Source organism: Aquarana catesbeiana, linkage group LG04 (genome assembly GCF_042186555.1).
Source record: "Aquarana catesbeiana isolate 2022-GZ linkage group LG04, ASM4218655v1, whole genome shotgun sequence".
Classification (NCBI taxonomy): domain Eukaryota; kingdom Metazoa; phylum Chordata; class Amphibia; order Anura; family Ranidae; genus Aquarana; species Aquarana catesbeiana.
The window spans coordinates 635,425,619-635,449,388 of NC_133327.1; the positions used below are offsets into that span (position 1 = coordinate 635,425,619).

Sequence of the window (23,770 nt, forward strand, 5' to 3'; positions counted from 1 at the left end):
TTGGAAGGCACTCCTGCCTTTTTGCCTACACGAATCCCCTTGCAGGGCCAGTGACCAATCCAGTCAGTCCAACGTGGTCTCCAACATGAGCTAGCTCTCATAGCTGGGAACTGTGTGGTACTTCAGAGTAGGTAAAGTCTTATAGCTGAGGAATAAGAGATATCTCCAGAATAGTTATAATCTTATAGCTGGGGATCGTGAGATAGCTCCAGAATAGTTAAAGTCTCAAAGCTGAGGACCATTAGATAGCTCCAGAATAGTTAGAATCTAATAGCTGGGGACCATGAGATATGTCCCTGCCTGGTTCTCTACTCACAAGTCTTAAAGCAGCCAGCTCCCCAGATTGGTCAGCTTGGTCAACTGTCACAGGGAAAAAAGACAATCTCCTCAAAGCTTCAGTCTATTTACCACCTCCCAGACGACCTTCTGGGCAAACCTCCCCAGGGATTGGTCAGGGCATAGTAAATATTTAGGCTGGTCATTTGAATTTCCTGTCCTAAACTCTGGAAGATTTTCTCAGAGGCAGGGAGAAAAAATAACCTTGCAGCCTGTGAAACTATGAGCAGACCAATGCAATCGATCACTGCTCTTCTGATTACAGGGCAAGCCAAAAACTAAATTCACCAAGCATCCTATACTGAGAGGGTGCTACACATTTTCTCTGCAGTTATCAGGTCTTTCCTCAACCCTCTCTAATTGCCCAGGCTTGGGACTGGCATGCAGAATGTGATAATATGCATAATCAATTTGTACTCAGGCACTAGGGCCACTTTGCCTACCAGCATGTTCTTGGAGTATGGGAAGATACCCATACAAACACAGCGAGAACATGCAAACTCCACGTACATAGTGTCCTGGCCAAGATTCAAACCTAAATCTCCACTGCTGCAAGGCATACATTTTAACCACTGAGCCATTGTGCCACCCAAATAAAAATGTAATTCTATATCATTTCTTCAGGTTGAAGTTTGCACCCTGTATGCATGTATGAAGAGCAATGCTACCCAAGTAACTACTTTAGAGAGAAGGCCAAGCAAAATTCCATCACCAGGCATAAAACGTATCGGCTCCAGGTAAGTGTGAACACACACTAGGTAGAATTTTGTAGTGATAACCCACTAAGCTCAATCCATGTCTAAACTGGCCATACTAAATCACTCCAAATATAATTTCAGAAAACTAATACAACTCTTCTTAGGCAATGCACTTATTGGAGACTGCAAAGACCAGAAGCAGTGAGCTGATGGTTCTAAGAAAGGACAGCACTGAGTGAAGTGTAATTAACATATTATACCTACCTCCTGCTGTCATATTCAGATATATCTTCGGGAGTACTTCTTTAATTAAAAATCCATATGTCAAAATGATTAGCAGATCCCAAGATTTTGACAACTAACGTCATAAGCAAGCGTGTAAAATTAGATTTTCTCTGCTTTAAATTACAGCGTGGGAAAATTTTGAGATGAGCATCCCATGTTGTTATTCAAAATAACTTAACCTAAAGTGGAACTCCAGCCAAACTTGTTTTTTTTACTTAAAGCCCGACATGAGTTGCACTTTAAAGCCCACCTCCCAAATTCTTAGACAATAAACTGGTAAATAAATGAAAGTATATATACCCTTTTTTTCAAAGCTCCTCTGACTGGTCTAGTGATGTCACAGGTACATCCTCTTCTTCTCTGGCGGCAGCAGTGGGTGATCTCTTACTGCTGCCCTGAATGGTGCAAACCGAATGTCATCTGAGCACTGTTTCGTGAAACTGCACTGTGAGTCTGAGCAGGAGTCATGGCACACCCCTAGTGGTGTTTTGTGGAGTTTTGTGCAGGAGTTACATAGTAGGTGAGGTTGAAAAACGACACAAGTCCATCAACTAAAAACTCCAACCTATGGGTGTGATTATATGTCAGTATTACATATATCCCTGTATGTTGTGGTCCTTCAGGTGCTTATCTAATAGTTTTTTGAAACTATCTATGCCCCCCCCCCCACACTGAGACCACCGCCTGTGGAAGGGAATTCCACATCCTTGCCGCTCTAATGCCCCGTACACACGGTCGGATTTTCCGACGGAAAATGTGTGATAGGACCTTGTTGTCGGAAATTCCGACCGTGTGTAGGCTCCATCACACATTTTCCATTGGATTTTCCAACACACAAAGTTTGAGAGCAGGATATAAAATTTTTCGACAACAAAATCCGTTGTCGGAAATTCCGATCGTGTGTACACAAATCCGACGGACAAAGTGCCACGCATGCTCAGAATAAATAAAGAGATGAAAGCTATTGGCCACTGCCTCGTTTATAGTCCCGACGTACGTGTTTTACGCCACCGCGTTCAGAATGATCGGATTTTCCAACAACTTTGTGTGACCGTGTGTATGCAAGACAAGTTTGAGCCAACATCCGTCGGAAAAAATCTCAGGATTTTGTTGTCGGAATGTCCGAACAAAGTCCGACCGTGTGTACGGGGCATTACAGTAAAGAACCCTCTATGTAGTTTAAGGTTAAACCTCTTTGCTTCTAATTTTAATGAATGGTTAAACTCCCTTCCGCAAAAAAGTTGCATCCCTATTGTGGGGTCACCAGTATGGTATTTGTAAATTGAAATCATATCCCCTCTCAAGCGTCTCTTCTCCAGTGAGAATAAGTTCAGTGCTTGCAACCTTTCCTTATAACTAATGTCCTCCAGACCATTTATTAGCTTTGTTGCCCTTCTTTGTACTCACTCCATTTCCAGTACATCCTTCCTGAGGACTGGTGCCCAGAACTGGACAGCATACTCCAGGTGAGGCCAGACCATAGTCTTGTAGAGTGGGAGAATCATTGCTTTATCCCTGGAGTTAATCCCTTTTTTAATGCATGCCAATATTCTGGTTGCTTTGTTAGCAGCAGCTTGGCATTGCATGCCATTGCTGAGCCTATTATCTACTAGGACCCCCAGGTCCTTTTCCATCCTAGATTCCCCCAGAGGTTCTCCCCCTAGTGTATAGATTGCATTCATATTTTTGCCACCCAAATGCATTATTTTACATTTTTTTACATTAAACCTCATTTGCCACCCCATTCATTTGTTCAGATCTCCTTGCAAGGTTTCCACATCCTGCGGAGAAGTTATTGTCCTGCTTAGCTTAGTATCGTCCGCAAATACAGAGATTGAACTGTTTACCCCATCCTCCAGGTCGTTTATGAACAAATGAAATAGGATTGGTCCCAGCACAGAACCCTGTGGGACCCCACTACCCACCCTTGACGGTTCTGAGTATTCTCCATTTATTACCACCCTCTGAACTCGCCCTTGTAGCCAGTTTTCAAACCATGTACTTACCCTATGGTCCATGCCAACGGACCTTTTTTTGTACAGTAAACGTTTATGGGGAACTGTGTCAAATGTTTTTGCAAAATCCAGATACACCACGTCTACGGGCCTTCCTTTATCTAGATGGCAACTCACCTCCTCATAGGTTGGCAAGAACGATTCTTCATGAATTCATGCTGATTACTGCTAATGATGCAGTTTTCATTACTAAAATCTTGTATAAAGTCCCTTATCATCCCCTCCAAGAGCATGCATACTATTGATGTTAGGCTAACTGGTCTGTAATTCCCAGGGATGTATTTTGGGCCCTTTTTAAATATTGTTGCTACATTGGCTTTTCTCCAATTCGCTCATACCATTCCAGTCAGTAGACTGTCAGTAAAAATTAGGAACAATGGTCTGGCAATTACTTGACTGAGTTCCCTAAGTACCTTCGGGTGCAAGCCATCCAGTCCCAGTGATTTATTAATGTTAAGTTCCCCAAGTCTAATTCAAATTCTGTCCTCTGTTAGCCATGAGGGTGCTTCCTGTGATGTGTCATGAGGATAAACACTGCAGTTTCGCTTACTGAAGCCCCCCTGATACCCTTGTGAAGACTGAGGAGAACAATAAATTCAATACCTTTGCCATCTCCCCATCCTTTGTAACCAGATGTCCTTCCTCATTCTTTATGGGGCCAATATGGTCTGTCCTCCCTTTTTTACTGTTAACATACTTTAAGAATTTCTTGGGATTTTTTTTTGCTCTCCTCCGCTATGTGTTTTTCGTGTTCTATCTTAGCTGCCCTAATTGCACCCTTACATTTCTTCTTGCATTCTTTATAAAGTTTAAATGCTGATGATGATCCCTCAACCTTGTATTTTTTGAAGGCCTTCTCTTTTCCTTTTATATGCATTTTTACATTGGCGTTTAGCCATCCAGGACTTTTGTTCGCTCTTTTAAATGTATTACCCAATGGGATGCACTGGCTAATGCCCTTATTTAATATGCTCTTAAAGGGAACCCATCTCTCCTCCATGTTCTTTGTTCCTAAGATTTTATCCCAATTTATATCTTCTAGCAAGGTTAATAGTTTAGGGAAGTTGGCGCTTTTAAAATTCGGTGTCTTTGTATCTCCCTTATGGTTCCTATTTGTGTGATTTATACTGAAGCCAACTGACCTGTGATCGCTGTTTCCTAAATTTCCACATCCGTGATCAGGTCTGTATTGTTGGTAATCAGTAGATCTAGTAACACTTTATTTCTAGTGGGGCGCCTACCATCTGACCCATGAAATTGTCCTGCAAGACATTTAGGAACTGGCGAGCCTTAGACGAATGCGTGGTTCCCTCCGCCCAGCCTGTATCTGGATAATAAAAATCCCCTATTATGATAACACTGCCCATCCTTGCTGCTAATCCAAATTGTGATAGGAGGACCGCCTCTTCCTCCTCCCTCAGGGTAGGGGGCCTATAGCATACTCCCAGTATTATTTTCCCCTTAGCATCATCCCTTTGGAGTGCTACCCATAAGGATTCCACCTCCTCCCAAGCTCCCTTAGTGATGTCATCTCTCACATTCACTTGTACATTATTCTTGATATACAGGCATACCCCTCCCCCTTTTTTGCCCTCCCTATCCCTACGATAAAGGGTATACCCTTGAATGGTTGCCAGACAATCATGAGATCTGTTGAACCTAGTCTCTGAAATGCCCACAAAATCCAAATCCTCCTCATACAACAGAATCTCTAGTTCACCCATCTTGTCCGCCAGGCTCCTGGCATCGGTGAACATGCCACGTAGTCTAGACCGGTCACATACTATCCTCTTATTAGGTGTTCGAAGATTGCAACTAGGACTTGTTACTATACTTACCTTGGGTTTATGTGCTTTAGTCAACCTACAACTATTGCCCCCAATACTACCCTCTGGACTATGTTCTGCACTGACTATCTCTACCTCTGGACCCTCCCCCGCTCCCTAGTTTAAAAACCCCTCTAACTTTTTAGCCTTCTTTACTCCCAGCACATCTGCACCCTCCTCATTTAGGTGCAGTCCGTCCCTTCTGTAGTACTGGTGACTGACTGAGAAGTCGGCCCAGTCCTCCAGGAACCCAAACCCACCCTTATTACACCAGCTCCGCAGGCACTTGTTTACTTTCCTAATCTCCCTCTGCCTTTCTGGTGTGGCTCAATGTACCTGAGAATACTACCTTGGAGGTCCTTTTCCTCAATTTGGCTCCCAGGTCCCTAAAATCATTCTTTAGGACACTCCATCTGCCTCTGACTTTGTCATTGGTGCCAACGTGCACCATGACAGCCGGGTCTTCCACAGCCCCTCCCAGTAATCTGTCCACCAGATCCGTGATGTGCCGAACCCAAGCGTCCCGTAGACAGCATACAGTTCAGCGCTTCAGGTCTTTGTCACAGATTGCCCTCTCTGTTCTACCACCAGAAACTGTCTAGCCTTTCCCTTCGCTTTCCCCCCACTCTCACTGGAGGAGTTCTTCCCCGGCAGCTAGGAGAGTCCCTAAGCTCCAGCAGTGCTGGTCCCTGACTGGTTTCACCAATGTCACTCAACTGGACGTACTTATTGGGATGCTCCAGCCCAGGATCGGCCTCCCTGGCACTTCACCCTCTATCCTTCCTGACTGTCACCCATCTACTGTTTTCTGGTGCCTGCACCTCTTTGTCTTCCTCCCTTGCCGGCACCTGCCGGGTACATTCCGACTTTCATTTAGTATGGAGGGTCTTCTCAGTGCTGACAATTGCTTCCCTAGATTCAGAACCTGGGCTTCCAGGGTAACAATGTGCTTAGATTTTGCACAGCAGTATTCTCCCTCGATTAGATAATCAAGAAAAGCATACATGCCACAAGATGTACACAGTCGCATCTCCACACCCACCGGGCATTGTACCTACCAATTTAATGAGGATTGGGATTATACCCTGTCCAAATTTCCTAACAACTAGCTTCCAGACACTACTACTTTACAGGACAATACACAGGTACTTGCAGACCACGTGCACCCGCAGACCCACGTGCATTTGCAGCAAATGTGCATTCGCAGACCCACGTGCACTCGCAGCCCAACATGCACTCGCAGCCCCACGTGCACCCGCAGACCCACGTGCACTCGCAGCCCCATGTGCACTTGCAGACCTACGTGCACTCGCAGCCTATGTGCACTCGCAGACCCACGTGCACTCGCAGCCTACATGCATTCACAGACAACGTCCACTTACAATACACAGGTACACACAATACACAAGTATACACAATACACAGGTACTTACGATCCACAGACTTCTCAGACAACACTCATGTACTCACACTACACAGGTACTTTGAACACTATTATAATCTCTTGTTTTTAACTCACCACTTAGTCCAGTTCCACTTGGTCTAAGTTCCAGCAAGCTCAAAATGAGTTCTACAGAAAGTTATATACCTGTAGGCCTCAAGCACCTATGACCAATGAACCACTCCCAATAATTAGTATAAGGAAAGAAAAAAAAGGCTGTTTAAAAAGTGACAGATAGGGTATTAAAAAAGCTGCAAGGACCCCCCCCCCCAAAAAAAAACTAAAAATGCAACACAGCAATCACCAGCAGTCAAAAGCAAAACTTGTTCACACTCTCCACTCAAGGGTCCCACTGTTCAGCTTCTAACCAGTAAGTCTGATAAGGAGTGATGACACACCCCAGTGGTGTATTCAGATATCCCAACCTGCAAAAACTTGTTTCAGGGAGGTGGCAAACTCATTTCAGGGAGGTGGTGCTTCGCTCCCGCAAACGCTCAGCACTTTCGCAATACTTTTTCGCAGTGCTTCTGAGGAAGGGGGTGGGGGCGTGTGGCAGTGGACGGTGTCAGTAGTTTTTTTATTTTTAATAATTGATTTTTTTTACAATTTCATTTGTTTTTAATTTTTTTTCACAATGCTTTTTGGGGGGAGGGGGTTGGGGCAGTGGACAGTGTTGGTAAGGCAGGGGAGAGTGGTGTCAGTAGTTTATTTAATTTTTTTACAATTTTTGCATTTTTTAGAATTTTTTTACAATATTTTTGGGGGGCTTTGGTGAGATGTCAGGGGTCTAAACAGACCCCTGACATCTCCGCTTTGAGAAAGACAAAGGGACTGAGGACACAGATTCCCCAGTCCCTTTCTCAGCACTAAAGATGAAAAAACAGGAGACAGAGGCTCCTGTCCATTCATAAACTGAGCAGAGTAAACACAGTTTACTCTGCTCAGTTATCGCAGGACACAGGAGCGATCTCGCTCACTGTGTCCTATTACTAGTTCCCCTCACAGCTGGCGGGAGAGGAGGGGAGCCGGCTGCGGGTTAAGAGGGGGGGCAGAAGTGAAGGGGGGGCAGAGAAGCACACAGAGGGGGCTGGGGGAGGAGTACACAGAGCAGCTGGGGATGATCCGTCCCAGTGGTGTATTGTACTGTGAGCCTGGGCTCAGATGATGTAGGCTGAATCACACTGGCTGTCATTTAACCCAGAAGAGGAGTGCCATCTGCTAAAGGAGAAGATGTTTTGTGGTGGGGGGGCAGTGCTGGACTGAAGGACTCCACCAAGGAGTGCTGCAGGAAAAAAATGTTTGTTTTTTAATTTTTATAACAACTGAGCATTTTTTTTTACTTTATTAAAAAATATATATTTTAAAAGATGTTATAATAAGGCTATGAAAATTTTCATTTCATTTAATGACTTGACAAATGTTGTTTGAAAGTATTTCCAAATTGATTTTGCTTTCAACATTCTGTTTTGGAGTGAATAGTCATTCCCAAATGAAAATCACATACACTGTTAGGAATTATTTTGTTCAAAACAAAATTTTCATCTTACTTTCTTGAATTTTCTCAGCACTGTGCTCATGAACGAATGTCCACTTGAACTCACTAAGGATGAGAAGATCGAATGAACATCCTTAAAATTAAATATTTTGCACAAAATTACACTAGTGTGTGGCTACCTTGAAGTAGAACTTTAGGCAAAACTTTTTTTTTTCATTTTGGACAGATTAAGGGAGGGCTATAACCACTGTCAGATTTTTTTCATCATCTGTGTCCCATTTCAGAGATTTTCCTTCAATTCCTGTCCCATAGTCAAACAGGAAGTGAGAGGAAATCCCTGCAAATTAAGGGAATTTGTTGAGGACCCTCACATCTTCAGAACTAGTGACCCCATTGGAAGATTTCCTCCATTACTTTTCTAGGGACAACCCAAAATTTGGGGTTTTATTTTACTTTCACTTTCAATGATAACAGTAAACAGGACAAATAGAGAGGGTAAATCTCCTTAATGGGGGCACAGACAGCAATAAAAACTGACAGGGGATCTAATCCCTCTCCACTCTATCCAAAACCGAAAAAAAAAGTGCATTTAGTTATACTTTAAAGGGGTTGTAAACCCTCATGTTTTTTCACCTTAATGCATCCTATGCATTAAGGTGAAAAAACACCTGGCATTGACTGGCCCCCCAGCCCCCCTGTTTCACTTACCTGAGCCCTGGAATTCCACCCGGCGGAGAGGTGCTCTTCCTCTGCCGGGGTAGATTGATAGCAGCGCAGCCATTGGCTCCCGATGCTGTCAATCAAATCCAATGACGCGGGGCCGAATCCTACATACGCCGATTATGGACGCCGAATGATGGACTTGGGAGTGGGCCCGCAAGGCAACCCCCCGGGAGAGTGCTTCTCCTAGGGGGGTATACGATGCAGGGTGGAGCCGCGAAAGCCGCCGAGGGACCCCAGAAGACGAAGTTCGGGGGCCACTCTGTGCAAAACTAACTGCACAGTGGAGGTAAGTACGATATGTGTTTGTTATTTTTAAAAAATTACAAATCGAAGCCTTACGATCACTTTAACACTACTAGTTTTTATTGATGTCTTCAGCTGAGGTTTTATCCCTCAATTCCTGTCCTGGTGAGCTCACAGAAGCAAACATAAACTTCCCCCCTGGGGGACAAAGTCTTTATGGGCATGCATCAGCTGTTGGGCTGACTTGCAAAGATGTTTTAAGACTGGGGTTCCCCGTTAACATTGTGTAGGCAGGTGGCAATTTTAGCGCTGTGCTGCCCGGGTGGGGAAGAATTTTCCTGGGCCTTTCTGGGTTCTGCCCTCCACCTTGTGATACAAACAGTATAAATAGGAAGATGGCTGGACTAAAGAGGAGAAGCTGGGGCTTCGACAGCATCTCTTGAGCTCCCCACATGGGAATCAACCTCTCAAGGACTCTACCAGTTATGGACTACTACAGTAACTGGGAAGGTATGCCTGGGCAGCCTGGGGCTAGTTAGTTAGAGGAGAACTGAGTGCACTTTGGACTGTATTTTTGCAGCATGTGAAGTAAAACTGTTAGCCGTTCAAAAGCCTGGTCTGAAATTATTTAGGGGTGCATGCAGTAGTGTATTTAGGTTTTGTGCTGCCCTAGGCCTGACTAAACAAGTGCACCCCCTAATTTAAATATGACCCACCCCTTCCTGTCAAGGCCACACCCCTTGCTGTTTAAGACCCGTCCTGAAACTTTCGAGTGTGGACACTAGCAGGGCTGTTTTTAAGGAAGGGCAAAAGGGGCAGCTGCCCTGGGTCCTGTCATTGTTGTGGGGCCCAAAGCAGCTGCCTCATACTTGGCAACTATCCCTGTTTAAATTCCCTTGTCCCTTGAGGTTTTAGTCACATGCTGTGTCCTGATATCTCAGTGTGAAGTTCTGTTACTAATGCTGCCCAGCTCTGCCCTATTGTTGTGTACAGATGACTCAACTGCAGACCATGTGTTTATATGTAAATACCGACATTGATATGTAAATAGTGACAACATTCATTTGTAAATGAAGGCAGACCTGCATGATTCATAGGTAAATAGAAGCGGTATTCATATGTATATCATGCCCCCCTGAGGTCATTAAGACTATCATCAGCCTGTTCTGCAAAGGTAAGCAAATTAGTGGGGGGAAGGTAGTGTGGGGTGTGCAGAGGTAGGCAAAGAAGGAATTACAGTTTGGGGTGCACAGGTGAGCAAGGGGGGATGTATGGAGGTAAGGAAGGTGGGTGCAAAGATGAGCAGAGGAGGCAGGTAGAGATAAAGGGGAGGGGGATTGGAGTGGAGAGGATGGGGGGGGGGTTTGGGGTGCAGAGGTTAGCAGGGGTTTTAGGATGCAAAGGTGTACTGACAGGGTGGTTAAAGATGTTGGTCATGTGTAGGGCAGCCCATTCATTTCAATGGGCTGCTCTATGCGCTACAAATGCGGAAGAAACTCCCGAACCCTTTTCCCAAAGCACATGTCAGCAGATGTGTGAGGGTGTCATTAACAATGAATGGCACTGCTGTGTATCTGCTAAAGGGCAGCACGTTTCTGTGGTGTCAGGCGCAGGCTAAATATCTCAGTTACATTGGTGGTCAGTGTAAATCTTCTCATTACATTGGTGCTTGTGTAGAATCGTTTCATTCACACTAGTGGCCAGTGTGAATGCCCCCCTTACATTGGTGGTCAGTGTAAATCCCTCCTTACATTGGTGGTTACTGTGAGTGCTTCTATTACATTAGCGGTCAGGGTAAACCCCTAATACATTGGTGGCCAGTGTTGAAACTCCTCTTTATATTGTTAGTCAGTATAAAAAAAATCAGCATTCCCATTGATCACACCCTCCCCTCCCCCCAACACTGCCACTGAGCCCAGGAGTCCTAGGATCCCTAGGAGTTTTCTGTCTATTATTGGGCCCCCTCACCTCCCCAGTCCATGGTGTACAGGCAGTGAGGAGATGATGTGCTGTAACCTCTAGCAACCAATCAGTAAGCATTAATGATGTGCAGTAACCTATAGAAACCAATCAGTGAGCAGTATTGATGTACAGTAATCTCTAGCTACCAATCAACAAGCAGACATTATGTGCTGTAACCTCTAGCAACCAGTCAGTGAGTGGTAATGATACACTGTAACCTCTGGCAACCAATCACAATCGCTGTCTGATCTGAAACTGCATGGAAGGGGGGCCCAAAATTTTTTTTTGCCCAGGCTCCAATCAAAATTAAAGACGGCCCTGGACACGAGTTCTGAGGACCTGGGGGATGGCAATGGATTCCCTTAATTTGCATAGATTTCCTCTCACTTCCTGTTTGGCTATGGGGTAGAAAGTGAAGGGAAATCTCTGCAATGGGACAGGGGCTATAACCATCCCTTATTCTATCCAAAATGAAAAAAAAAAGGGTTGCCTATAGTTCTACTTTAAGCACAAATTTCTAATAATTTTATGGAGAGGACTAAGAAGATATAACCATGCCAATGGTGCAGCAGAAAACATATAGCACAGGGAGGAAGGTTTGTTGTCTAGGATGATAGGACAGTCAAAATTAGGAGCGGCGCCCCCCCCTCCCATAGCTGCCAACAGTCCCGATTTCCCCGGGACAATCTCGATTTTGGGACCCTTGTCCCGATCGGAGGCTGTCCCGAATCAGGATTTGCCCAGGGAAATTCGGGAATGTTTGCATTTTACTTATTTTTTATTTTTTGGCAACAGGCTTCAGTAAAATGGCTAGAACGCTCCCCCTTGTGTTCAGTAGAGAGAGAAAGGGGGCTCGATCTGTGCAGCCAATGACTTGGCTTCTCCTCTTGCACGAATCGGGCCCTCTCCACTGAACGCACGTCGCAGGCTTTCGTTGTAATGGACATGTGCTGGTGCCTGGGGGGCGTTATGGGGGGGGTCTGCACTGAGGGGGGTCTGCTGAGGGGGGTCTGCTGAGGGCTTCTGCACTGATGGAGGGGGGTCTGCATTGATGGAGGGGGGTCGGCACTTAGGTGGTCTGCACTGATGGGGGGTCTGCACTGAGGGGGTCTGCATTGATGGAGGGGGGTCTGCATTGATGGAGGGGGGTCTGCACTGAGGGGGTCTGCACCGATGGAGTGGGGGTCTGCACTGAGGGGGTCTGCACTAATGGAGAGGGGTCTGCACTGATGGAGGGGGGTCTGCACTGATGGAGGGGGTCTGCACTGATGGAGGGGGTCTGCACTGAGGGGGTCTGTACTGATGGAGGGGATCTGCACTGAGGGGGTCTGCACTGAGGGGGTCTGCACTGATGGAGGGGGGTCTGCACTGAGGGGGTCTATACTGACTCTGCTGGGGGGCACCTGATGCAAGGACAGACTCTGCTAGGGGCACCTGATGCAAGGATGGACTCTGCTGGTGGCACCTGATGCAAGGATGGACTCTGCTGGTGGCAGGCGACGTGGCAGGTAACACGCTCAGGGATCCCACTGATTCGGCATTATGGTGAGTTGAATGATTTAATTTTATATTACAATGTAATAATAGAAATAATGCACTTCAATCATGCTGACACCATAACAATCATGGTGCTGGGATGATTAAAGCGTTAACACCTGGTGTTTGGAGTATCTTTATCTGCTGATTGTTAAACTTTCTAGAATACACATTTTTCTATTGCTGTGTAGGATCTGGGGCTGCGGTCCCTTCATTCCTCTCTCCCCCTTTCCCTCTCCATCCCTCATTCATCTCAGACTCTAACCACACCCCCTTTGAGCCACGCCCATTTAAGTCACGTCCATTATTTCACGTAAACCACGCCCATTTTTCGCTGTGGTGCACATTGCGCGCCGCAGTTTTAGTTTTGATTGCTAAGCCATGACTACAAACGAATGCCCCGTCCCCCAATTATTGTACGGCTCCGCCTACAGCCAAAAAAGTGTCCCACATATTTTTTTTGCAATGTTGGCAACTGTGCCCCCCCCACCCACAGTTGCAGAATAGCGGCCGCCTGCAGCCCGGAAGCAGTGCGCCCGCTTTATGGGGGCGCTAGACTAATTTGTCTCTCAGCCCAGTCCGCTCCATAAGACTGGCGCTATACTAGCTCTTTCCGTGCTGCCCTAGGCCTGGACCTTGTCAGCCTAAGCCAGGATACAGCGTTGGGTGCATGGTAGTACATGGTGTATCTAAAAGAACAGGGCCTGGAAAGCAATTATGGTGTTGAAGAGGAAGTAATGAAAGGCCACCATAATTATTTAACTCAACACAGGTATTGGAGGAGGTGAATCTACTTGCTATATTTAACCATGGAACTGCTGGGAATGCAATGGCACCCAGACAGCAAGGAGTGGTACCAAACATGGGTGACATGTCCTCCAATAGCAAGGGGGTTGATGCCCTTACTTACCCCCCAAGCGGTTGGTTCTCCAAAAGCAACCGGGACCAAACACGCAGTAGAGAGACCCCAAGCAACCGGGACTGAACTCGCCGAAACCCACAGTACAGAGACCCCAAGGACCTAGCCGCATGGTACAGGAGAGTGGAAGGAGTTTATTAAGTGCACACATGAGGCCCACGCTTAGTACATGGCGGGACCCCATTCTATAACTGGAAATGTGGTGGCAGAGTAGAGCTGATGGAGAGGGACACAGGCTCAGCGGTGTCCCCCCCTAAATGCTACATGTACAGCGATATGGGACAAAGTATGTTGCAGAAAGAATCTATATGTTGTTCACAGCTGCAGATAATGTACAGCTCATCCCTAAGCGGAGGTTCCACCTTAATGTTTACTTTCACATGAACGCGGCCTCGTCTGGTCCCGGGCATTGATGAGCATGTGCACAAGAGAGGTACCCCCATGTGCAAGGCGAGTAGGCACCACCCACAATTGTCCTACAGTAAATCACATCATATCTGCCCTTAAAGGTGAACTCAAGGCAAACAGCTAAACATACAGATGAAACACAAATAAGAGAGTTGTTATACCTGCCAAAGAGTTGGAATTTTCCACCATTACACAGGACAGCCAGGTGGATGACATCACTTACAGTAACGAAAATACAAGGGTGTCCTCTCTCCAACCTCAATCTGCTGAACTAACAGTAAGAGTAGGTAGCCAGAGGGTGATAAAAACGAGAGGATGAGCCATGTTTTTACCACTAGTCATCACTGCCTTCTAAAACGCGCCTGTTAAAGATCAGTAGTAGCGACTAGCGAGCTGCAACTGCAAGCCAAACCTTGGCTCACGGTTGTGGTGCGGTACTTTAAAAAACAGACTTTCAGGAGGTGGCATGATCACCCCCTGAACGCCTGGCAGCCACTCTACTGTCCTCTTAAAAATGATCCACCTCAGATCGCATTTCAGAAGGTGGTAGACACTACTGCCCTTCTGAAAGAGCCCTAGAGAAGCTGCAGCAGACTGATAGGGGTTGATTTACTAAAGGCAAATAGACTGTGCACTTTGCAAGTGCAGTTGCTCCAGAGCTTAGTAAATGAGGTAAAGCTTAACCCAATCACATGCAAGGAAAAAAAAAAAGAATTTTTGCTTGCACATGATTGGATGATGAAAGTTAGTAGAGCATCTGCTCATTTACTAAGCTCTGGAGCAACTGCTCCTGCAGAGTGCAACTGCACTTTGCAAAGTGCACAGTCTATTTGCTATAAATCAACCCCTTAATGTCATCTTTCTGCGCACTTTCTCTTTCCTATCAGCATGTTCCTTGCAAATACTTTTACATGCAGTACACCTGATTGGCTCCTAGTCCTGACCCTCCCTCTTCCAGTCTGCGTGCTGCTGTAAAGAGTTTTGCAAGGGGCTGATGATACCCATTCATATTCAGGTACTTACACTAGTAATACACCTAACAATTTATTAACCACTTTTCGACCATGCTCTAGCCAAATGACGGCTAGTTCTGGGACACCGTCATATACCGTGATCTTGCCCGCTGCAGGGGCAGGCGGCGCACTCTGTGATCGCAGTATCTGGAGGACACTACTAATCACATATTGGGGTAAAGAGCCAATTAGCGGCTCTTTACCAAGTGATCAGCTGTGTCCAATCATGCTGACAGCGTGAGGAGAGGAGAAGAGAGCTGATAACCGGCTTCTCTGAAAGAGACATCTAAACTGATAATCAGGGCACAGATTATCAGTGTCCAGAGGCAGACTGACAACTCATGGGGCCCTCGGGCAAAAGGAGATTATGGGGCCCCCGGGCAATAGGAGATTATGGGGCCCCCGGGCAATAGGAGATTATGGGGCCCCCGGGCAATAGGAGAAGATTATGGGGCCCCCGGGCAATAGGAGATTATGGGGACCCCAGGAAATAGATTATGGGGCCACACAGTATACACACACACACATACAGTATACACACACAGACACACAATATACACACACAGAATACACACACACACACTGAAAAGGTACTGGAGAGGCAGGGCAGCTATAATCTTGGGATTTTTAAAAAAACACAGATTTTTACATTCTGTCCCTGGTTTTATTGAGGCTGGCAATCCTGATGGGGCCCCTTAGTGGCATGGGGCCCTCGGGCACTGCCCGAGTGCCCGAATGTTCAGTCCACCCCTGTCAGTGTCCTGAATATCAGTGCAGTCCCAACAGTGCCCACAAGTGCTGCCAGCAGTGCCCAACCGTGCCTGCTCCTTATGGTCACCTATCAGTGCCGGCTATCAGTGAAGGAGAAAAAGTGCCTGTTTGCAAAATTCTATCGGTGCCGCCTCATTAGTGCCCATCAGTGAAGGAGAAAAATTACGTGTTTGCAAGATTTTATAACAAGCTATAAAAATGTTTCTTTTTTTTTCAAAATGTTCAGTCTTTATTCGTTTATTTAGCAAAAACTAAAAAACCCCAGTGATGATGAAATACCACCAAAAGAAAGCTCTATTTGCGTGGGTACAGTGTCGCATGACAGCGCAATTGTCATTCAAAGTGTGACAGCGCTGAAAGATGAAAATTGGCCTGGGCAGGAGGGGGGTAAAAGTGCCCAGTAGGCAAGTGGTTAATGAATACAAACATGGGTATCTTTTTATATCTGCCCAGAGTTCAACTTTAATAACCTGCTTTTCTAGGTGAACATTTGTACACATATTCTGTATGTAGACACTACAAGGCAGAGCGCGGCTCCTTTGAGGAGCATCATCAGTATTGTGGCCGCGTCGGTTTCTGCCAGGCTTTCTGTTAGCGTTGCTTTTCCCCACATGTCATATTATCATCAACTCTTCCTATATCCCCAAAGATTACTAACTGCGGATCGATTGCCCTGACATGCCTGGCCGTGGCCTACACGTGCCCTGGTGAGTTCATTTATTTGCCATGGTGGATTTGCCGGAGTGGAATTTAATCAATAGGTAATTCATTAATTCTGATCCTGAAGTATGAAGGGAGCGGCTGGTATAAAAATGTCTGTCTTGCTTTAACTTGGATAATAATAGAAGGCGCTCTCTGCCATATATCACTGCAGGCCTGAGCGTGTCAGCCTCTCTTAGCAAAGTTGTTTATGTCACAGACATGGTCAGGATAGCCTATGTCTGTTTTTACTGTACAGTAACGATTAAAGCAGTATTAAAACCAAAAGCAATAACATTTAATATATTACAGCTTACCAATTCTAACATATGATGGTTGCATTAGTTTGCTTTTTTAGGCTTCTATGTTTTCTCTGGTAATCCAGCCAGCAAGTCTGTTGGTTTTCAAAAGCACAAGCTCTCCAGCAGAATGTATCAGTTTACATGGAAGAGACAAATCACTTAAAGGGTAACTCCACTTTCGTGGGGAAAAAAATTTCAAATAAAGAAAAAATAAATTGCGTATACAATTGCGACACAAGTCATAGTAATTGAATGTTATTAAAAATGACCTTTCCTTTTCAATCTGCAGCTCTGTAATTTGTTAGTGTATCTAAATCTGCTAATACATTTAACACTACCCCCTTCGCGTCTAATGCCGCGTACACACGACCGGTTTTGCAGTCGGAATAAACTCCGAAGGTTTCTCCGACGAAATTCCGCTCAAGCGGTCTTGTCTACACACAGTCACACCAAAGTCCAACCGTCCAGAACGCGGTGACGTACAGCACGTACGACGGGACTAGAAAAAGGAAGTGCAATAGCCAGTAGCCAATAGCTTCCGTCTTGTACTTGCTTCAGAGCATGCGTCGTTTTTGGTACGTCGGAACAGCATACAGACGAGCGGTTTTCCCGATAGGAATTGGTTCCGCCGGAAATATTTAGAACATGTTCTATTTCTAGGTCCGTCAGAATTTTCGAAGAAAAAAGTCCGGTGAGGCCTACACACGATCGGAAAAGACGAAGAATTGCTTCCGTCTTACTTTTTCTGTCGGACATTCCGCTCGTGTGTACGCGGAATAACACTAATACCGGAGGTGTGTTACTGGCCAGATCACTAGGTAGAAAAAGCCAAAGAAAAGAAAATGAATTCAGCCACCACATCTAATGATTGGTGAGCTGCAATGTATTAAATAATTTTGTTTTGGGTTTAATACTGCTTTAAAATATCTTATAGAATTAGGCAGGAAGTGACACCTGCCTCTGAGAATATATAGGTTCTGGATGCCTGAAAAAAACAACTAGCCATTACATACCATGCAGTTCTATGAAGCCTTTCCTCCTATCTGCACAGCAAAGTCTTCTCCCTTCCCCAGTCCTTGTCATCTCCTTAACCCCATCATTTAAGTCCATATGCCCAGACCAAATGTGCTGTAGCAGCATTTGGAAGCTTTTATTAAAGCAGACCTTAAAGTAGAACTATAGGCAAAACTTTGTTTTTTTTCATTTTCGATAGAGCAAGGGAGGTTTATGACCCCTGTCAGATTTTTTTTTCGCCATCTGTATCCCATTTGGGAGATTTCTCTTCACTTCCTGTCCCATAGCCAAACAGGAAGGGGGAAATTAAGGGAATTTCTTGGGGACCCCCAGGTCTTTAGAACTAGTGTCCCCATTGGAAGATTTTGCTTCTATTGCTTTTCTGGGGACAACTCAAAATGTGGGGTTTTCTTTTACTTTCAATCTTTGAGTTGGAAGTTTCTCTGTTGGTGTATTTATAAGGGCCCTTTCAATGAATGTATACACAATAATTCTGCGCTACCAAAAAGGGGAATAAAACAGCAGCTAACACAACCAGCAAGTGTAAAACAATGTCAAAAAACAAAATAAGTGTAGCGCTAGGAGGAGGGGTCAGAAAATGGAGTCTATGGATTGACAGTTCAAAGTTCGTGTGTTTAAAGGAACATCCCTGGAGGGAATATAAAAAGTCCTCTGGAACAGATCTCAACAAGGATGTGAATCATCTGTAGAGGGAGCCCACACACCACCAATAGAAGTGAAAAGGCTTACCGGACTCGGTGGACCCAACAAGGCATACGCCAGGTGGAGTCAATCAGGCTTAGGTGGTGCTGGACTACAGTTGGCCCGGACGGGCAAAGTTGGTGGAGTGGCTGCCACGTGGCTGTATTCCTCAAAACGTAATCGGGCCCAAAGATATGGAGTACGGCACCCATAAATTGTATCTCTCAGATCAGCATTGGAACCAGCAGTATCAGCAGCAAAATGAAGGAAGAGAAGGAATGGCCAAATAGTGTAAATCCGTTTAATTGGAAATATATTAAAAGAAGTATACACTCACATGAAAAGATATCTAAAAACAGCGCTGTGAAGAAGTGGCGACAGTGGGGTCCTAGGGTAGGCCCCCCTGCCCCCAAAGCACCAACCCCCCCCCCCCCATGTTGAGGACATGTGGCCTGGTACGGTTCAGGAGAGTCGGGCCACTCGCTCTTTCCTGACCTGCCGGGCTGCGTGCTCGGATAAAGGTCTGTTATGGATTTTGGGGGGACCCCATGACGTTTTTTTCGGCATGGGGGTTCCCCTTAAAATCCATACCAGACCGAAAGGCCTGGTATGCTCTTAAAGGCGGAACCCATGCTGGTTTTTTTTTTTCTTTAATTTGGCGTGGAATTACCCTTCAAGATCATCAGAGCACAAGTCACATGCCAAAGTCGGATCAGTTAGGACGGCGATCCAACTTTGATCTGAATTCAGTGATATTCAATGGGCTGAATTAGGATCAAAGTCGGACCAAAGTAGTGCAGGGAGCATTTTCAAAGTCGGACCAACTTGTGTCGGACCAGTTAAGATGGCTCCCATAGGGAAACATTGATTTTCACACGTCATGCGACATGAGCTCCCAGTGTCGGAGCGTTTTTTTGTACCAGTGTGAACCCGGCCTCAGGCTGTGAATGTGACATTGACCAAATATTTACTGCAGGTGTGTTTCACCGGTGCATGTGTTTCAAATTACAGTGAATAATTCATCTGCAGTGCATATTTGGTGAATGTTACATTCACCTCATTATAACTCATTTGCCTACCTAAAAGTGTTTTTTGTTTTTTTTTTAACCTAAACAAAAAACGCTGGCAGGTAGGATTTTCAAAACAGAAGAGACCATACTTGTCATAAATGCTTCTCCCTGCCTGTCAGCATTATGCCCCGTACACACGGTTGGACTTTGTTCGGACATTCCGACAACAAAATCCTAGGATTTTTTCCGACGGATGTTGGCTCAAACTTGTCTTGCATACACACGGTCACACAAAGTTGTCAGAAAATCCGATCGTTCTAAACGCGGTGACGTAAAACACGTACGTCGGGACTATAAACGGGGCAGTGGCCAATAGCTTTCATCTCTTTATTTATTCTGAGCATGCGTGGCACTTTGTCCGTCAGATTTGTGTACACACGATCGGAATTTCCGACAACGGATTTTGTTGTCGGAAAATTTTATCTCCTGCTCTCCAACTTTGTGTGTCGGAAAATCCGATGGAAAATGTCCGATGGAGCCCACACACGGTCGGAATTTCCGACAACACGCTCCGATCGGACATTTTCCATCGGAAAATCCGACCGTGTGTACGGGGCATTAGACTGCCTTCACACTGAGGCAGCTTTCAGGCGTTTTAGTGATAGAAATAGCCTCTGAAAAGCGCCTGAAAACTGCCTCTCATTCATTGCAATGTGTGCTTTCACACTCGGGTGGTGCGATTGCGGGACAAAAGTCCTGCATGCAGCATCTTTGGAGCGGTTTGTCCCTGCATATTGAAATGAATGGGCAGTGCTTTAAAAGCACTTTGAAAGCCTTGCATAATGGGTCTTTTTTCCTTTTTTTACAGTCATGTGACCTTAGAAAAAACGCCCCTCTAGCACCCGAAAAGTGCTGCTAAAACGCTGCTAAAATGACCAGCACTTTAGCGCTGTTTTAGCGGCACTTCAGTGTGAAAGGGGTCTTATTGTACACTGAACAGTGCATTTGCAGTGCAGAGTACATTCACGGCACCGCTCTGTGCCGTAATGATGTGACTCTGCACATGTGTGGGAGTGATATAATGGTGACCCGGACAATCAAGGGGCCTGAACAGTCCGGACCCGGAAGAAAGACCAGGAGGAGATGGAAGCGCTTGAGAGCAGTAGGAGGGGATTGTTTGACAGGTAAGTCTGATATAACATGGTAAAATGCCGTGAAGCTCCTGGGGGCCCATTTTAAAAAAAAAATGTAGAAAAAACGGCGTGGGGGTCCCCCCAAAATCCATGAGTGCCCCAACCCTCCTGAACCGTACCAGGCCGCATGCCCTCAACATGGGGGTAGGTGCTTCTGGGCAGGGGGGCGCTGTGCCCCCCCCACCCCAAAGCACCTTGTCCCCATGTTGAAGAGGACAAGGGGCCCCTTACGGCGTCACCGTCCTATCATGCCCGGGTGGTGACGTCATAAGGGGGCGGAGTCACCGGATGGCATCACCCAGTGACCACGCCCCATGCCAATATAAGTCGTTGCGCACCGCAGACCTGGCATTACAGCGGGAGAGAGCATCGTGTCAACATCAGAAAAATAGCAGAGGAAAGAAGACGACTGAGAAGACTGGGCAACCGCTAGCAAAAGAGTGGGCAAAAGATCAGAAGATAGCGGAGGAGCCCGGCAGAAGACACCGGAGAGCAGGAAAAGAGGGCGGAGAGCGCAGAGAAGGAAGAGACTCCCGAAGTCGTAAGAGACCCCCGGAGCTGCCTAATAAATTACTTTAAAAACCTGTCTAGTGTGTTTTATTTTTGACACTTTTTTTCCAGGTGAATGGGTAGGGGTACGATGTACCCCATACTCATTCACATAGGGTAGGTATAAAGGGGGCTCCCAGATTCCGATAAGCCCCTCGCCCGCAGACTCCGACAACCAAAAGCCAAGGTTGTCGGGAAGAGGCCCTTGTCCTCATCAACATGGGGACAAGGTGCTTTGGGGTGGGGGGCGCAGCGCTCCCCCTGCCCCGAAGCAACTACTTCCATGTTGAGGGCATGCGGCCTGGTACGGTTCAGGAGGGGGGGGTGCTCGCTTGTCCCCACCCCCTTTTCTGAAAGGCCGGGATGCGTGCTCGGATAAGGGTTTGGTATGGATTTTGGGGGGACCCCCACGCCCTTTTTTCGGCGAAGGAGGTTCCCCTTAAAATCCATACTAGATCGAAGGGCCTGGTATTGTCTGAAGTAGGGACCCCACGCCAATTTTTTTTTCATATTGGTGGGGGTTCCCCTTCATCCTCAGCACAGAAGATGCACCGCAAGTCGGATCATGATGATCCGACTTCTGGTGCGACTTCTATTCAAATCAATGGGCTCCCATAGAGAACCACTGATTTTGAATAAAGGCAGAGAAACGCGGCTAAAAGCTAGCACCGCTATACGTGCATTAACGGCAATGGAAAACGCTGATAAAATTGCATTTTTAAGGCAGCAATCCAATGTTCAGAAGGGCTGTTTATGAGCTCCAGTGTGCATGGAGCCTTAAAGCTGAAGTTCCATTTTTGGGTGGAACTCTGCTTTAAGAAGTGTCAGTGAGTAGGAGCGTGCACACGCGCATGCTTCCAGTTCTAATATAAAACAGAGATTCATGAGATTTGTTGTCGGAAAGTCCGATCGTGTGTACGGGGCATAACATTCTCCTAGCTCGTACACCATACCTGAGAGCATTAATCTATGGGTTAGGTTGACAGTTCATATTACAATATTATTGTACAATCTTCCTTTAGGTTTACCAACAACTATGTAGTACATTTTCTCTGTTTGTATTCTAATCAGGTAGGAGAATGCACCAGTCCTTTAAAAATATCATAATCACAGGCTTTCTTTCTGATGTAGAATGCTACATTTTATTACTTTGTCTTTATTATAACATAAGCAGATTTAGCTATATCACACTGAGAGGGTACATAACAGCATCATAATTAAAGCTGTAAATAATGATCAATGATCTGTTCAGTGTTTACCAAAGAATGTTTTTTCACAGCACATAAAGATCCTGATCAATAACATTGGTGTGAATTGATTTCCTTTAGATTCTGCCTACAATAAACATATTTGTCAACCGATACATAAATTAAAGTGTCTCTCAGGGTAAGAATCAAAACTGATGCTTTGCAAAGGTATCCCAGATATATGCACCATTCTAATATGCCCATTTTCCAAAGACAAAATAATTGTTATGCTTTAATTACTAACCTAATTTCTGGTGTAGGGCAGACAACAAAATTCAGTAGCTGTTTAACAAGCTAATCCCTAAAGTAGGGTACACGCTATGAGAAAATCAGGCAAACGATCGTCCAATTTTCCTCGCTGTTTCACAGCAAATCAGAACCGATGAACGAAAATTTGTATGAAAATTCTAGTACGACTAAGACTTTCTTGTTGTTGTTTATTGTTTCTGATCATGCGCAGTCTTTCTTTTCTGATTTTAAATGAAATGTGTTCTGTTCCCGTACGAGAAAAATGTTGGACTCTGTGCCTTCAGGAATTTTCGTACGGAAATTCAGAATCGGCTGTCAAAAGTTGTGTAGACACTATACGAAAATCGTATGAAAGTTCCCTGGACGACAATGTTCGCCTGATTTTCTAAAGCCCCGTACACACAATCAGAAAATCTTACGAAAAATACCGCTTTCAACGCGATCTTGCGATAATTGGAACGTTAGTACACAGTTTTCGAGAGCCGATCGTGACAGTTTATCCAATATTATCTGATCGGACATGCACGAAAAAAACTTTCATACGATGCCAGATCGTACGATTTTCGTTTAGTCAGTACAGTTGTCATTCGAAATTGCAATTCAAATACAGTACAACACATTACTGTACATCACATCCAAATGCAATCCATTCGTTGTCTTGTGTCTAGCACCAACAACATGTGTGCAGGCTCCCTCCAGTGTGCTTTCGCTGTCTTGTGTCTCGCTCCAACAACATGTGTGCAGGCTCCCTCCAGTGCGCATTCGCTGTCTTGTGTCTCACTCCAACAACATGTGTGCAGGCTCCCTCCAGTGCACATTCGCTGTCTTGTGTCTGAGTCCAACAACATGTGTTCAGGCTCCCTCCAGTGCACATTCACTGTCTTGTGTCTCGCTCCAACAACATGCATTCAGGCTCCCTCCAGTGCCCATTTGCTGTCTTGTGTCTTGCTCCAACAACATGTGTGCAGGCTCCCTCCAGTGCGCATTCGCTGTCTTGTGTCTGGCTCCAACAACATGTGTGCAGGCTCCCTCCAGTGCGCATTCGCTGACTTGTGTCTGGCTCCAACAACATGCGTTCAGGCTTCCTCTAGTGCACAAGTGCTGTTTTGTATCTGGATCCAACAACGTGTGTAC

General features: G+C 45.7%; 1 protein-coding gene across 1 annotated transcript in view; it reads left to right on the plus strand.

Annotated features, from left to right (window-relative positions):
- USH2A (usherin) overlaps positions 1-23,770 on the plus strand; it is a 1,400,924-nt gene that overhangs the window by 938,295 nt on the left and 438,859 nt on the right. Inside the window, exon 48 of the mRNA XM_073628975.1 lies at positions 961-1,073. Within this exon, the coding sequence (XP_073485076.1) occupies positions 961-1,073 (113 nt within the window). The remainder of the gene's footprint in view (positions 1-960; positions 1,074-23,770) is intronic.